Source organism: Cnephaeus nilssonii (genome assembly GCF_951640355.1).
Source record: "Cnephaeus nilssonii genome assembly, chromosome: 11".
NCBI lineage: Eukaryota > Metazoa > Chordata > Mammalia > Chiroptera > Vespertilionidae > Cnephaeus > Cnephaeus nilssonii.
The window spans coordinates 13,695,201-13,711,692 of record NC_137082.1 but is presented as its reverse complement, the minus strand read 5'-3'; the positions used below and the strand labels follow the sequence as shown (position 1 = coordinate 13,711,692).

The following is a 16,492-nucleotide window of genomic DNA, read 5'->3' as shown; positions in this document are numbered from 1 at the left end:
GCTCCATTCTGCCGCCATTTGTTTGAATTTGTTTACCTTCTATAATTGAAACTTTGTAGCTTGAGTGGAGGCTTAGGCCTGGCAAGGGCAGGCGGAAAGCTTGGCTTCCTCTGTTACCTAGGAAACCTTGCTCTCTGTGGCTGTAGCCATCTTGGTTTGGGTTAATTTGCATACTCGCTCTGATTGGATGGTGGGCATGGCTTGTGGGTGTGTCAGAGGTATGGTCAATTTGCATATTTGTCTATTATTAGATAGGATGTATGTACACTGTTTTAATAGACACAATGCTACTGCACACTGAACAGGCTACAGTAAATCCTCACTTAATGTTGTCGATAGGTTCTACCACCTAAAGTGAAATGACATAACATAACCAATTTTACCATATGGCGATTAATATACACAAGAGTCACTAGTAAGTTCCTACAGAATCTCATCATTATAATGGAACAACGCTGAACAAATGATGCTATACTAGGATATGCTATATAGTGTACACATAACTTTCATATGCACTTGGAAACTCACATATGTGTCTCACTTTATTGTGCTTTTCACTTCATAGTGGTGGTTTGAAACCAAACCCATAATATCTCCAAGGTATGCCTGTATAAACCACCACTTAAAAAGCCAGGCTTGAGGGAAGCAGACATGTGGCCAAGTTGGTGTTCACCTACCTTCTTCCCCAGGTTTCAGGGACTGAAGATAAAGATGAGTAAATGCCCACAGTACTTAAGCTTCCTTCCCAGGGCTACAGAAGCCTCAGCAAAAGAGATGAAGATTCTAACATGAATCCCATAAGCAGACACAGCAAGTAAATCTTAACTAGCTCTCATCTCAGATACTTACTCCCGGAAAACAGTTTCTCTACTCCTTAGCCACCAAGCCCCTAAAACTTCCCTCTGTAGCCATGCCATGACTGGTCACTCTACTCCATTCAACTCTGCTGGAAGAGGCAAGAGTCAACTACCTGCTTAATACCAAGGTTATGAGAATCTGACCCATTGCTTACCTTCTCGATGTCTACAAGTTCAGTCTCATAAATCTCAGCAATAGTGATGTGGTGTTTGGCTGCGATTGTAAACCTTCCCTGGGGGAAAACAAAAAACAGAGTTACAGTCCTGTTTTACCTATTTTAATGCCATCAGTTTAGGAACAAGATAAAAAAAAAATACAACTCTAAGCCATTTCAAGGAGTCCACCCCACAGTTACTCAAGCAAGGTAATGTCTTACCATGTCTGTGTAAATGTCGATGGCTGCATTTAAGCAGTTGATAGCCTCTGAAGCGTAGGCATTTAAGAAAAACAATGAAAAATCCATTCAGTCAAAGAGGGTTCAAGTGAGCCTATTCTCCTAGCTGCTACTAGAACATTAAGGAGGTCCCGTTTGGGGCAGAGGGTGGGCATATTAGTTAATGAGAAACAAACATGAATCACACACAAGTCCAGGCCCCCTCAGCATGCTCTGTCTGCAGCAGCTGCAGTACAACTGGAGCTAGAGTGGTATTGGCTCGGTTACTCTTAATCTACGAGTGAGGACTCCATCCAGGGGAGAGGTTGCATTACAAAGCGAACAAATGGGACTGTCATCAACACCGATCATTTACACCTGCTAAAACGCAAATGTTTTTTGGAAGAAAGTTCTCTATAAGAAAGATGACTTCAATAGACTACTCTTCATGCAGCCAAAATCAAAAGCACTTTGAAGTCCCTGTTCAGACAATTCTTAAGTAAAGTCAACATTTTGTACAATGTTAGAGATACTAACGTTTGGTGTACTAACATACACACAAAAGGAATAAAAAAATCTAGTAAGTGACAGTGTTAATAAAGTATATTATTTTTCCAAAAGTTAGGCTGTGTTCAGAACCAACACACCATCACAAAATGGTGGTGTTTATAATTCTGGCACATGTCTGACAGCTCCAGATTTATTGCTTCTAGAAAAGAGGTGGCAGAGCAAAAAGGCCTAACTAAAAAATCAGAAAGTAGATGAACAAAAGTTAAAAGCAATTTCCTCCTAAACTATGTAAGAAATGTGAGTTCATTGTCATTCCTTTAAAACTACAGAAAAATATAAAGAGAAAAATAAGCTACCTATAATCCCACTCAAACCCACTCTTACATTTCCAGTATTTTCTAGATGCATTTCTATGTGCACAGACTTTATTATGAATTTGAGATCTCAATTCTCATGTGGTTCTTCAGTTACCATGTAAACATTGACCAGGTCACTAAAGGTTCTCTAAAATCAAGGATTGTAGTAACTGCATCATGTTCTACAATACTGCTATATTATAACTTTACCATTTCTTTTTTCTATTTTTAGTATATATATTTTTATTGATTTCAGAGAAGAAGAGAGAGGGAAAGAGAGATGGAAACATCAAGATGAGAGAGAATCACTGATTAGCTGCCTCTTGCATGCCCCCTACTAGGTATCGAGCCCACAACCCGGGCATGTGCCCTTGACCAAAATCGAACCCGGGACCCTTTAGTCCACTGGCTAGGGCTACCATTCTTATCTTATTGCTCATTAGGCTGTGTTCAGTTTTTCACTTTTGGAAATAAACCATGGTCAATCTCTACACAAAAGCCCTTGAAAATATCTTATTTCCGTATGATATAATCATAAAAGTTGGTATTTCTATGTTAAAATGGACTGCTAACAGAAAAAAGAGAAACCCCACAGCTACCAGTGCATGTGTGAGAGGGAAGGAATTAATGCTTTTAATGATTAAATGTGCACTCCTCTAACTAAAAGAAATATAACATTTGCAAAATTTTACCACTTTAAATATCCAACTTCGTTCTTTCCTTAAAACAAATACTTTGAAAAACACTTTAAACAGTCAGATGAATACTGTGTAAGTAAGTTGATTTTAACCAGCAGATACTGCCCTGACAGGGTAGTTCTGTTGGTTAGTGTTGTCCCGATATGCTAAGGTTGCAGGTTCAATCCCCGATCAGGGCACATATAAGAATCAACCAATGAATATATAAATAAGTGGAAGAGCAAATTGATGTTTTTCTCTCTCTCTCAAAAAACAAACAAAAAAAACACACCAATATCGAATATTCTAATTTCCCATTAACTGGATCTTAAAACGTGCTAAGTATTTAAGAGTGAGGAAACACGGGCGTTTCCTCTAATAAACAATATTCATATTCATAAAATTAGGACATAATAAGTCTTAGATAAAATTAAAGCTAATTTCTAAAAAGTTCTCCAAAATGCAACATAAATGAAGTTTAAAAAAATGCTGTTAAGCAACTAAACCACCAGGTAAAATTTAACATATCTTCTCTTCATTACAGCTGCAAATGATTAAACAACAATTCTTAAAAGTTACCAAAATCTCTATTATTCCAAAGTACAAAAGTTTATTTTTATCAGTGCTCTAAAGGTCCAGCAGTATAACCTGTGAAAAAGGTCACCAACTTTAGCCCTACCATCCTAGAGCAGCGATTTTCAACCTTTTTTATCTCATAGCACACACGAACTAATTAGTAAAATTCTGTGGCACACCAAAAAATATAGTATATTTTTTGCTGATCTGACCAAAAAAAAGGTATAATATTGATTCATTCACACCGGATAGCTATTGCTGTGTTGGCTATTGCCATTTTTAAAATTTGACAATCTAAGGGAAAAGAGCTCAGTGCCCGTAACTAAATAGTCAGGTATTGCATGGTTTAATAAAAATGATTGTGGCTCACTAGTATGCCACGGCACACAGGTTGAAAATCGCTGTCCTAGACAGAGGTGTGTCTTACCGTGAGGGTCTGCCTTTTTGTAAGCATTCCCAGCATCCACGAAGCTGGTGGCAGAATCATGTTTGCTCTGAAGCTGCATATGAAGTTTGGCTGCCTGACAAAATGCATTTCCTGCAGCTGAGGAAGATAAATTAGTACAATTAAACAGAGAGGAACAAGTATCCCTACATAATAGCCCATGTCCTAAGTGCTAGAAAGTTCCATGCCACTGAAAGAAGTATTCCAGTCAGAAGCACATGGAAATGCAATCAATGCCTCTTAGGTATATATAAAAATGGCCAGAATCAAGTCAAATAGTGATAGAAGCTTCTCTCAGCCACAGAAGACCTCCCAAGTGGGCCCTAGGCTATCAGCTTCCATTCAATAGCAACAGCTTAGTACCAGGCCACTCAATTTTATCCTACAGCGCATACTGAACACTGACTGGCAGACTGAAGCTACTAATGTTCAAAGAAAGGTAAAACACTGGGTCATCTTTCTATCTTACAGTGTCCCCTGGACTTAGATGTAATTGTTGAAGAAATTGCTAATGAAGGCTTCGTGGACAAAGGAAGTTTCTCAAAGAGTGATAATTAGGCCTTCAATTGTGGAATCCAAAGTTTTTTTCTTAAGTTCTGGAATAGGAAAGTTAGTACTAACAGGAATGGAGAGGAAAGGATTTATTCCACCAGGAAAAGCACAATTAAGAATATCACAAAACCTTTTGGTATTAAAAACAAAAACAAAAACACAATTCAAAACCATACATAAAATAGTATCAAATGCCTAAGTACCCACTGCTGGTATTTCTGGGCAAGATTGAAAGCGTGCCCAGGAAGTTTTGAAAATATTTAACCACCAGCATGGAAGAGAGAACCCCTGCCCACCAGGCTTTAATGCTTTCTTGATGAATCATGAGGGGTTCCCAGAGGAGGGGCCAATGCCACTGCAAGGTAGTGGGTAGGCCCCTGAAACTTGGGCAGCAGCTAACTTCTAAGTGACAGTTCAGGAACGTATCAGCTAAGTGGAAGCTTTGATGGGCTCTGCCTCAGAAGAGTGTAGTAATAACGTGGATCTCCCAAGTAAAGTGCTTAGACTGGCTCCAGTTACATGTGTTGGTCATTACCATTATTACATGCAAATCTACCCTACAACCAATACCAGTGGTTTGGTATGTTTAAATGTCATCACTTCCTTTATAACCTACATCTTTCCTCTTCTACCAGTAACTTCATTTTTTGCAGTTTGTCTATGCTGACTGTCCCAGAGCCAATGATAGTCCATCTTCCCTCACTGAGTATAATACCACAACTCCAGGCACTCTAGGGCTGGCTCCATTTCCCCAGGTAATATTAAGTGTTTTGATTTTATCACTTCATGCTCCAAAACTAATTGCTGGCTTTTATCATTTAGCTCTTCCAAAACTAATTGCTGGCTTACTTTTTCACTGAGCACTCATTCTAATCACTGCTAACAAATGCCAGCCCAATTTCCCCAAACGTAAAAGTGTATTTAAAGGAGCAGATATTAAACTAAAGTCATACAACTTCTCAAGCTAAATTTCTTCACCTATAAAACTGGTCTAACACTTGCCAGGATGATCTCTCAAAAGCTCAGTATCAATCAAATTAGCTTAATCTTTATAACTTTTAAAACTAGAGATACTGTGGTGTTATGATAACCACCACTGCTACACAGAAATAATTTCACAGAATCTAATATTTAGCTATTTACTACGTGAGTATCCTGAGCCTCTACATGTTGCAGGCACCAGTCCAGGTCCTGCAGGTATAGCAGAGATGAAACACCCTGGACTTCTATGGTTTACATTCTAGTGAGGAGACAGCACATAATAAAAACACATACACAATATAAATTAGTAAACATTTTTCAATTAATTTTGCTAGATAGTGGATTGCTGTCTTTAAAAGGGTTGACCAGGGAAGACCTCACTGAGAAGACAATATTTGAAGGAGATAAGGAGAATCAGCTACACTCTATTTTGAGGAAAGAGTGCCAGAAAGAGCTTTGAGGAGGGAGCCGGATGGAGGAGGGAGCCGGATGAATGAGGGGAGTGGGTAGGAGATGAGGTACGAGACAGGAAAAGTCAGGGATCAGAGATCAGGTAAGTCCTAGAAGGCCACTGTTAAGGACTTTAGCTCTTATTTGAAATGACAAGCTGACACGTTTGAATGGAATTACTTTGGTTCATAAAAACAGACTAGAAAACAATGCAGAAGCTGAGATATCACAGTAGGCAAGAGATGATGGGGGAGGATAAATACAAAGCCTCTTTAGGTATATTAATGTTAATAGCCTCTCTGAAATGGAATTTCCTTAGGTTAGAACATCTGACCACCAGATAAAACAAGTGGTCTTTTTAGATAAGATCCCTCTTCTCCTACTATTACAGACTCTGAACAAAACAAAAGATGTGAATGCCAAGATAATATTCTTTTCTCCTCCATTTTTTTTTTTGCAGTACTTTATAATTCAGGCATTAAGTATTTTGAAAACATATAACATGACCCTTTTAATCTAAAACTAAACGTACAAAAAATTTTTAAAACCAGAAAAAGACCTTTCAGATTCATCTAGTTCAACAGCATTTTCTTCATTGAAATGATTTTTAAAAGCAAATGGGTAAATCAACCTTAAACTTACACAAAGTTCTGTGTCAATTACTTATAATAATCTATAATAGTAAAAGTGTAATATGCTAATTAGACCAGACAGCTGGACGACCTTCGGGACAAAGCCAGGGCTGTGAGGGTCGAGGCAAGCCGCCGTGGCTGCGAGGGCCGAGCCCCTTGCACAAATTCGTGCATCAGGCCTCTAGTATCTTAATAAAGCTGAGGTTAGAAGGAATAGGAAATGGGGAAATGAACTTGTAGAGAGCAAAGACCTCACTGTAGGCCAGGGTGCAGAGACCATGTCCTTGTTCTGGTTGAAGGCCATCTTCATTTCACTAAAGAAGTACCCTACCAGGACAAGCCCCTTTTTCTAGGGATAGGGATAACTTTGTTTCTCAAGTCAGTGTTAGAAAGAAACATCCCCTCTCAGACCAATGAAAATAATAATTCGGTTGATTTTGTTATGTGTAATTTCACTGGGTAGAAAGCATGACTTTAAAATATGACAATAAGTCTGTTGGGGTATATATAAGTAACGCTCCCACTGTCACATTTCTCAGTGGAACCACAATCAATTATCACAGAGTTGTTCTCAGAGCAAGAAATAGAAGTTCTCTACTAATGTTTAGGTAAAGAAAAGTAGGCATTTTTATTTATCTGATTTGTTTTCATTGAGTTTTACTACAACTTTCAATCTTTATGGCAATAGATTTGAGTACATTAGTAAGAAGCAAAAATTACAGTTTGATCCTCAGTCAGGGCGCATTTGGGAGGCAACCAATCTATGTATCTTTCATATTGATGTTTCTCTGTCTCTCCCTTCCTCCCTATCTAAAGTAAAAAAAAAAGAAAAGAAAAAGAAAAAAATTACTAATACTGGAGGAAGAGGTTTATAGAAACTAAAACAGACCCAGTCCTTATGTTTAAATTTTATGTCAGGATTTCAACTTCATTCACTAAATCAAGGTCCTTTAATCCCAGTTCATGGTGGCCATACCAGTGATTCAGCACTGACATCTGGCTTGAGGCCAACGGTCTTATTCTCTAAGGGGACAGCAGTCATTTCCTCCTTCAAAATGATTTTAAAAGTATCTGCCTCAAAACCAAGCAAACAAAAACTGTATACATACCACTCCAATTTTTAGCCATCTTGAACATATTTGCAGCTCTGGTATACATTTCACAAGCCTCTTCTATTCTTGTGTTTCCTCTGAGAAAAATTAAAAAAAAAAAAGATTAAGTTTTTCTATAATAACTATCCACATCCCTAATCCTCAAATAATAATTATTTAATGAGCACATACTATGTGCCAGACAAGCAGTATAGAATCCTAACAGCTGCTTAAAGGGGATACTCTTATTCCTATTTTCCAGATGAGGAAACTAAGGCAAACAAAATAAAGTAGCTAGCCCAGTGGTCGGCAAACTGCGGCGCCGCTCTGTTGACTAATGAGTTTGCCGACCACTGGGATAGGGGCTTAATCACAAGGAACAACAACAGCCCGTAATTATTGGAATCGAGAGTCTAGGTCAGTGGTCGGCAAACTCATTAGTCAACAGAGCGGCAAACCGCAGGTGGCTCGCGAGCCGCAGTTTGCCAACCACTGAGCTAGCCCAAGGTCACATAGCATGGATGCCACAGAACTGAGACTCAAATACTGATCTGGCTGACCCTGGATCTTCACCCTTAACCAGAGTCCTCTCCATGCGCGCAAACTAAAGTTTATATCAATCTGAGAAAACAGAAGTACCTTTTTCAGAGGAGATTAATATTGGAAGGATAAAGACATCTTTACCAAGTTAATTTCCAATATTTTGGCACTATGTTTATTTAGACTTAAAAATAAAAACAAAAGCTGAAGCAAGAGCATATAAGAAAGAGTCACACTGCTCTGTGGTTAATATTATCTGTCAGCTGTGGCAGGGAACAAGCCCTTCCCAGTGTGGAAGGGGCCTTAGGGTCCTGCCACTCACCGTGTGGAAACGCGTTTTCTAACATCATTAGAGGAGGGAACTCCACTGCTGCTTTCAGAACATTCTGTTCTAGAAAGTTCTTCACCAGGCAGCTGATTACACTGAGGAACAATTTTAGCTGCTTAGAAATTTCTTCTCACATAAAGACCAAAATAATACTCTATAACTTCCACCAATTTTCAAAATCAACCAAAATCAACCTTGTTTTCACTAAGCGCAGGCCCCTCAATTAAAGACGTTTCTCTATCTTATCTATCTATATTATCTATATTATAAACACAGAATAACCAGAGGAAAACCATGACACAGCAGACTGTAACTGTGCAGTACACATGATGAGTAACTGAAAGTGAAGTATGGACATAAACACGAATAGCTCTAGCCAGTTTGGCTTAGCGGATAGAGTGTCAGCCTGCAGACTGAAGGGTCCCAGGCTCAATTCCAGTCAAGGGCACCTGCCGAGGTTGTGGGCTCGATCCTCAGTAGGGGGCATGCAGGAGGCAGCCAATCAATGATTCTCTCTCATCATTGATATTTCTAGCTCTTTTTCCCTCTCCCTTCCTCTCTGAAATCAATAAAAATATATTTTTAAAAAAGACTAAGAGACAAGAAAGGTCAGGGCTGACAAAAGTGAGTATGATATGAACATGAATGAGGGCATCTGCATATGCCAGGAACTCCAACAGGCTTCAAACTCCACCTTACAGGCATGCAGTTCATGCAGTTTGGCTGGTAGGCCTAGGCATGAATTATATCTTAGACAACAGTAACTAACCATCTGACTCTAGGCTAGTTCTTTAATTCTTAGAGCCTCTATTTTTGCATATGTAAACTGAGGATAATATTATCTATACCTCTGGGTTATTATGAGGATCAAAAGAAATAATCCATAATAATTGCCATTGCAGGACTTGACCCAGAGTATATACTCAATTAGTACAGTTATTATAATTGGATTTATGTACTGAAGGCATAAAATCCTTCAGGGATGTTTGTACATCATCTATACTAATAAAAGGGTAATATGCTAATTAGACAGGACATCTTCCAAATATCCTTCCAGACGTCCTTCGGTACAAAGCCACAGTGGTGGGGGCTGAGGCAGAGGCGGGCGGTTAGGGGCGATCAGGCAGGCAGGCAGAGTGGTTAGGGGCAATCAGGCAGGCAGGCAGAGAAGTTAGGGGCAATCAGGCATGCTGGCAGAGTGGTTAGGGGTGATCAGGCAGGCAGGCGAGCGGTTGGGGTGATCAGGGAGGCAGTCAGAGTGGTTAGGGGCAATGAGGCAGGCAGATAAGTGGTTAGAGGTGATGAGGCAGGCAGGCAGAGGCAGTTAGGGGTGATGAGGCAGGCAGGCAGAAGTGGTTAGGGGCAATCAGGCAGGCAAGCGAGCGATTAGGGGCAATCAGGCAATCAGGCAGGCAGGCAGAGTGGTTAGGTGCGATCAGACAGACAGGCAGAGTGGTTAGGGGTGATCAGGAAGGCAGGCAAGCAGTTAGGGGTGATCAGGCAGGCAGGTGAGCAGTTAAGGGCCATTAGGCAGGCAAGCAAGTGGTTAGGGGTGATCAGGCAGGCAGGCAGAGTGGTTAGGGGCGATCAGACAGACCGGCAGAATGGTTAGGGGTGATCAGACAGGCAGGCGAGTGGTTAGGGGCAATCAGGCAGGCTGGCAGAGTGGTTAGGGGTGATCAGGCAGGCAGGTGAGCAGTTAGGGGTGATCAGGCAGACAGGTGAGTGGTTAGGGGCGATCAGACAGACAGGCAGAGCGGTTAGAGGTGATCAGAAAAGCAGGCGAGCAGTTAAGGGCAATCAGGCAAGCAGTTAGGGGTGATCAGGCAGGCAGGCGAGTGGTTAGGGGCAATCAGGCAGGCTGGCAGAGTGGATAGGGGCGATTAGGCAGGAAGGCGAGTGGTTAGGAGCCAATGGTCCCAGATTGCGAGAGGGATGTCCAATTGCCAGTTTAGTCCTGCGGGATCAAGCCTAAACCAGCAGTCGGACATCCCCCAAGGGGTCCCGGATTGCACAAGGGTGCAGGCTGGGCTGAGAGACCCTCCACACCCCATGCACAAATTTCATGTACTGAGCCTCTAGTTATTCATAATAGTAAAAAAGTGGAAACAACCAAAATGTCCATCAACTGATAAATGAATAAAATGTGGTATACACATACATACATATTATTAGACAATAAAAAGGAATTAAGTCCTGATACATGATATAATGTGGATGAACCTTGAAAGCATTATATGTTAAGTGAAAGAAGCCAGTCACAAAAGAGCTCATATTATAAATTCCACTTATACTAGAGGCCTGGTGCACAAATTTGTGCACGGGTGGGGTCCAGCTGGGGGGAGGGTCCAAGGGAGGTTGGACGGCCAGCTTGGCCCCGGATCGGGACAGTTGGCCAGCCGCAGCGCACATCATAGCGGCCAGTTCTGGTAGATTGGCTTTTATATAGAGAGATGAAAGGTATAGAACAGCAAATCCATAACGACAGAAAACAGATTACTGGCTGCCTAGAGTGGGAGTGCTGAAAAAAAAATGGCAGTTTCCTTTTGGATTATGAATATGTTCTAAAACTGATTGCTGCAATGGTTACACAGCTCCATGAATATGCTAAAAATGACTCGATTTCTACACTTTTAATGTACTTATACACACATGTAAAAAACAAAAAACATTTGGGGGCTATGTCTTGCAGCGAATGACAGGATGGCAACAAGCCATACCAAAAGTGAAAGTGAAGAATAAGCAAAGCGTTTTCTCACTCACACCTCATGCTCCTTTTCCTCCACTTCAAATCTACACATATGTATTTTTAAAAACCAATTAGCTAATTTCCACAATGAAAAATTCCCAACATGAGTTTTCAATATTGACCATAGCTCTTTGGATCTAACAAAGGCTTGCTATTTTCTTGTGTCTTGTTTTTCTAAAGTATACCAGGAATCTTTAACTATAATTATAACACAATCATTCTTTTTTTTTTTAATATATTTTATTGATTTTTCCACAGAGAGGAAGGGAGAGGGATAGAGAGCTAGAAATATCAATGAGAGAGAAACATTGACCAGCTGCTTCCTGCACACCTCCCACAGGGGATGTGCCCGCAACCAATGTACATGCCCTTGACCGGAATCGAACCTGGGACCTTTCAGTCCGCAGACCGACACTCTATCCACTGAGCCAAACCGGTTTCGGCACAATCATTCTTATTAAAGGTTTCCAAATAGAATGTTTAATTAAAATATACTTCATCCTATTATTTTCAGAGATAGAACGCCTACACTATGCCAGGTTTTATGCTGGATATTTCCACGTTATGTCATTTCACTATTGCAACAATCATGAAAGACACTATATCCATTTTAAAAAAGAGAAAACTGTATCTGGAGGTCATGGCTTACCCAATTTCATTCAGCCAAGGTCAGTGGTGAAACTGAACACCTGATTTCAAGTTTAGTGATCATTATAAAAACATTAAGTGCACCCTGCTAGACTCAAGACCCTCACCTCTCTTAAAACATAAGTATTTGGCCTGGGCCAGCGTGGCTCAGTGGTTGAGGGTGTCGACCTATAACCAGGAGGTCATGGTTGGATTCCCAGTCAGGGCACATGCCTGCGCTGTGGGCTCAGTCCCCACTGGGGGACGTGCAAGAGGCAGCTGATGGATGATTCTCTCTCATCATTGATGTTTCTTCTCTCTCTCCCTCCCCCTTCCTCTCTAAAATCAATAAATATACATTAAAAAAAAAAAAAAACAAGAAAAAAACACACATAGTATTTTTATTTTCAAAGTACTAGAGAAAGTCACTTATCATAAAGATAACTTAAGTTTAAAATTTAACAAAATAAAAGGACTTTTGAAGTTATTTCAAATGCCTATTTTTTTACATATAAAAGTTAATTTTTATAAGTTTTTAGGACAAATATTCAGAGTTCACAATCCAATAATGCAACTGATTATTATCCAGAGACCACATAGTGAGGTAGAAGAGTCTAGAAAACAGAAACAAGTTTCTGTGAGGGAATCTACATTATAAAGTGGATATAATGTATATAATGATACTGAATTGACGTTAAGAAAGCTAAATTGGGCCAAATTGGCTACTTTTTGGTATTATGGTATCTTAGCCTTGAAGAAGAAAACACTTTACCACCACGAAGAAAACAGTGACCAGCCTGAGCAAGAACCATCAGCACTATCCCCACCACCAAGCAGCCAGCGGACTTTCCCCTCCCTCCAGTTCCTGGGGCAAGGCTGACCTCCCTCCTCCTTTTGACCATGCTTATTCAGGAATCATTCACGGAGATCAGTGTGTGCCAGCAAACACAGGAAATCACGTTCCTGCCCCTTAATGCTAAGGAAAGAACATTAAACTTCAGGTTAGAAAACAGTGTCCAACCCCCACCCACGTTACGCTGAGGAAGCTTGGTCACAGCCGTATGTTCCACCGACATCAGCGAGAAGGGGAGCTGTGTCTTGAGTCCGTGAAGGCAGCCTGTGAGGCCCTGCCTCCTCACTCTGCCATCCTGTTCGCTCCCATTTAGAGGACTGGCAGGGAATCCGCTCGGGAAAATTACAGGCCCGTTATTTCAGAGAGCTCAGATGATATCTACATGCAGATAAGTCATTTGTGTGTTTGTTTTTTACTTTTTTTATTTTTATTGATTTCAGAGAGGAAGGAGAGGGAGAGAGATAGAAACAACAATGATAAGAGAGAATCATTGATTGGCTGCCTCTTGCATGTCCCCTACTGGGGATCGAGCCTGCAACCCCAGGCACGTGCCCTTGACCAGGAATCCAACCCTGGATCTTTCAGTCTGCAGGCCAATGCTCTATGCACTGAGCCAAACCAGCTAGGGCAAGTCATTTGTGTTTTAAAAACCAACTGATCATCAAATAATCTGAAGTCTTGTTTTTGCCTTGTGAAACTAAATAAAGAAAACCTCATTTAAAATGGAGCTGGAAAGCCCTGAAAGAGGAATATCTTCCCCCCACGCACTGGGGAGCCGGGTCCGGGCCTGTGGGATGGTGGAGCAGGTAAGGGGACGGCACCAGGCCAAGGCTGGGTGCCAGGCAGGGCTGCGGGGCTGTGAGGCTGGGGGTGTGAGCTGGGGCTGTGAGGCTGAGGGCGCGAGCCAGGGCCCGATCTCTGCAGGCCACCCCGAGGGACCCCACTCGTGCATGGTTTGTGCACTGGGCCTCTAGTTAGAAATAAAAAAATTAGAAATAAAATATTTAAAAACAGAATCCATTAGCCCTTTAAGAGAAATACATTATAACCTAGAGGGTTTATTCAAGGACTACAAGGACAGTTCATTATGAGGAAATCCATGAAGTAACGTATTAATAACAAAGGAGAAAAATCATGTTTACCTCCACAGATATTGAAAAGGCCTTAAAAATGTAACTTCATTCAATACCTAATGAAATCATCCATTAAGACAGGAATTTTCCGAAACCAGTTTGGCTCAGTGGATAGAGCGTCAGCCTGCAGACTGAAAGGTCTCAGGTTCGATTCCGGTCAGGGGCATGTACCTTGGCTGCGGGCACAACCCCAGTAGGGGGTGTGCAGGAGGCAGCTGATCGATGTTTCTCTCTCATCAATGTTTCTAACTCTCTATCTCTCTCCTTTCCTCTCTGTAAAAAAATCAATAAAATATATTTTAAAAAGACAGGAATTGACAGGTACTTCGTTACCATGAAAAAATATATACTTCACCCAAGAAAAGTAGTGATATATTAGATTTTAATTAAATACCATTCTTACAATAAGCTCCATTTAAATACAGAAATAGCTAACATTCAGAAATTCTCTTACTAAGTTTCCTTACTGTGAACTCTGTCAGTCACTGAAAAAAAATTTTTTTCTTCCTTTTTTGATTTTTTACAGAGAGGAAGAGAGAGGGATAGAGAGTTAGAAACATCCATGAGAGAGAAACATGGATCAGCTGCCTCTTGCACACCCACTACTGGGGATGTGCCCGCAACCAAGGTATATGCCCTTGACCGGAATCGAACCTGGGACTCTTGAGTCCGCAGGCCGACGCTCTATCCACTGAGCCAAACCGGTTTCGGCTCACTGAAAAAATTCTGAAGGTATAAAAGCTTTACTGATTTTATAATCTAATTAAATAATCACAAATTAAAAGCATAAAAATAGATTATAAAGTCTTCTATAACTAGGATAATCCTATATCTTGGTTGTACGAACACCCTTGATTTATATCTATTTTCTTGATACCTCAAAAATATCCCAGTTTGGCCAAGGTTGTGGTTTCAATACTTGATCAGGGCACATGCAAAAAGCAACAAATGAATGCATAAGTAAATGGAACAACAAATCTTTATCTGTCTGTCTCACTTCCTTTCTCTCTCTAAAATCAATCAATCAATCAATCAATCCTAGTTTGGACAATACGTTCATGGCCACTCTATAACCCACAGAAATAGGGAAATATATTCATATATATATATATATATTTTAATCCTTACCAGAGCCTATTTTCCATTGATTTTTAGAGAAAGTGGAAGAGAGAGGGAAAGACAGAGAGAAATATCAATGTGAGAAAAACACATCGACTGGTTGCTTCTTGCACGTGCCTGACCAGGTCCTGGGCCGGGGAGGAGCCTGCAACCAAGGTATGTGTCCTTGACCTGAATCCAACCTGGGACCCTTTGGTTCGCAGGCCGAAGCTCTATCCACTCAGCCAAGCTGACTAGGGCGGGAAATATTTTTTAAAAAATTTTAAAGTAGAATTATAGCTTTTCATGTTATTTACATATAAAAAGTAGTATTTAGAAACTGAGAATTAATTTAGTAAAATCAGAAGTAAAGGAGAAAATGCAAGGCCATGTAAGCTATGCTAAATTCATCATTTTTAGAACAACTGATAGATACTGTCTAAAATTAATAAATCAGCCCAACTGGTGTGGCTTTGAAGTTGAGCATCGGAATATGAATCAGGAGGTCATAGTTCATTCAATTCCTGGTCAGGGCACATGCTCAGGCTGCTGGCTTGATCCCCAAGAGGGGGCGTGCAGGAAGCAGCCGATCAATGATTCTCTCTAATCATTGATGTTTCTCTCTCTCCCTCCCTCTCCCTCCCTCTCTGAAATCGGTAAGAAATATATTTAAAAAATAAAAGAATAAAAATAAAAAGTCACTTCTAGGGAGTAATGTTTAGGAGAGAGAAGATTCAGGGAAAATGTTACTTTTCAATTGAAATCTTTCTGTATTCCTTGCAATTTTCTACCATATATAGCTACTATCCTACCTAATAAAAGGGAAGTATGCAAATAACCATCACTCCGCTACACCCACGATTGGGCTGGTGGCAGGCTGGGGGCGGGACTTGGGGTGGCCAATTGGGCTGAAAGGATGAGTGGGGGGCGGGGACTCATGAGGCCCCAACGGCCGGCACTGTGGGAGGACCGATGGAGCCGGCGGAAGGCGCCGGTGGCGGAACTCGGGGTGGCCGATTGCGTGGCTGCCAGCACCAGTTTTCCGCCAGCAGCAGTTTTCCTCTGGCCACCCACCGATCGGAGCACCTCCCGATTGGAGTTCCTCTCGGGGTGGCTGATCGTGCTGGCTGGAGGCGCTCCGATCAGCGGGTGGCCAGAGGAAAACTGCTGCTGGCGGAAAACTGGTGCCGGCAGCCAGGTGAAGGAAGGTCTATTGCACGAAACTTCGTGCAACGGGCTTCTAGTATTTATAATAAACAGATATTTAAGTAAAACATAGAAGTGACATGAACTCCCTTTCATGTTGTTGCTTTTGCTCTTGAAAACCAGACAAAAGAGTAAGAAATAAATAAAAATAAAAATCAGCATTTGTATTAGAAGTCACACATCCTCTCCACCAATATTCACTAAGTGCCTACTGCATACCATGTGCTGAGTGACTGTATAGAACAAGAGCATATCGGACTTTTTGGACACCTTTGACCATCTAAAATGGAGTCACTGTCGGCCATGACAGTTATGCCAAGTGCTATGTCAAGACTAAGGTAAGGGGCTGCAACAGGAATGCCCTTAGGAGGGGACTGGAATGACCAAAGTCACAATGTGTCTAGACACTTGGACAAGGGCTCCATCTAGACACCAATATGAGTGGGACCTCCATCCC

The 16,492-nt window shown here is 41.1% G+C and overlaps 1 protein-coding gene across 3 annotated transcripts in view; it reads right to left on the bottom strand.

The window, feature by feature from the left end:
- NAPB (NSF attachment protein beta) overlaps positions 1 to 16,492 on the bottom strand; it is a 40,510-nt gene that overhangs the window by 19,954 nt on the left and 4,064 nt on the right. For 2 of the 3 annotated variants that reach the window (XM_079784026.1, XM_079784027.1), the window contains exons 2-4: positions 7,520 to 7,599; positions 3,778 to 3,894; positions 1,013 to 1,090 (exon numbers count right to left, since the gene is read on the bottom strand). In XM_079784026.1, coding sequence (XP_079640152.1) covers positions 1,013 to 1,090; positions 3,778 to 3,885 — 186 coding nt within the window. In that variant the 5' untranslated portion in view covers positions 3,886 to 3,894; positions 7,520 to 7,599. Of the gene's footprint in view, positions 1 to 1,012; positions 1,091 to 1,234; positions 1,282 to 3,777; positions 3,895 to 7,519; positions 7,600 to 16,492 lie in introns of all 3 variants that reach the window. The other variant, XM_079784028.1, reaches the window with a different exon arrangement.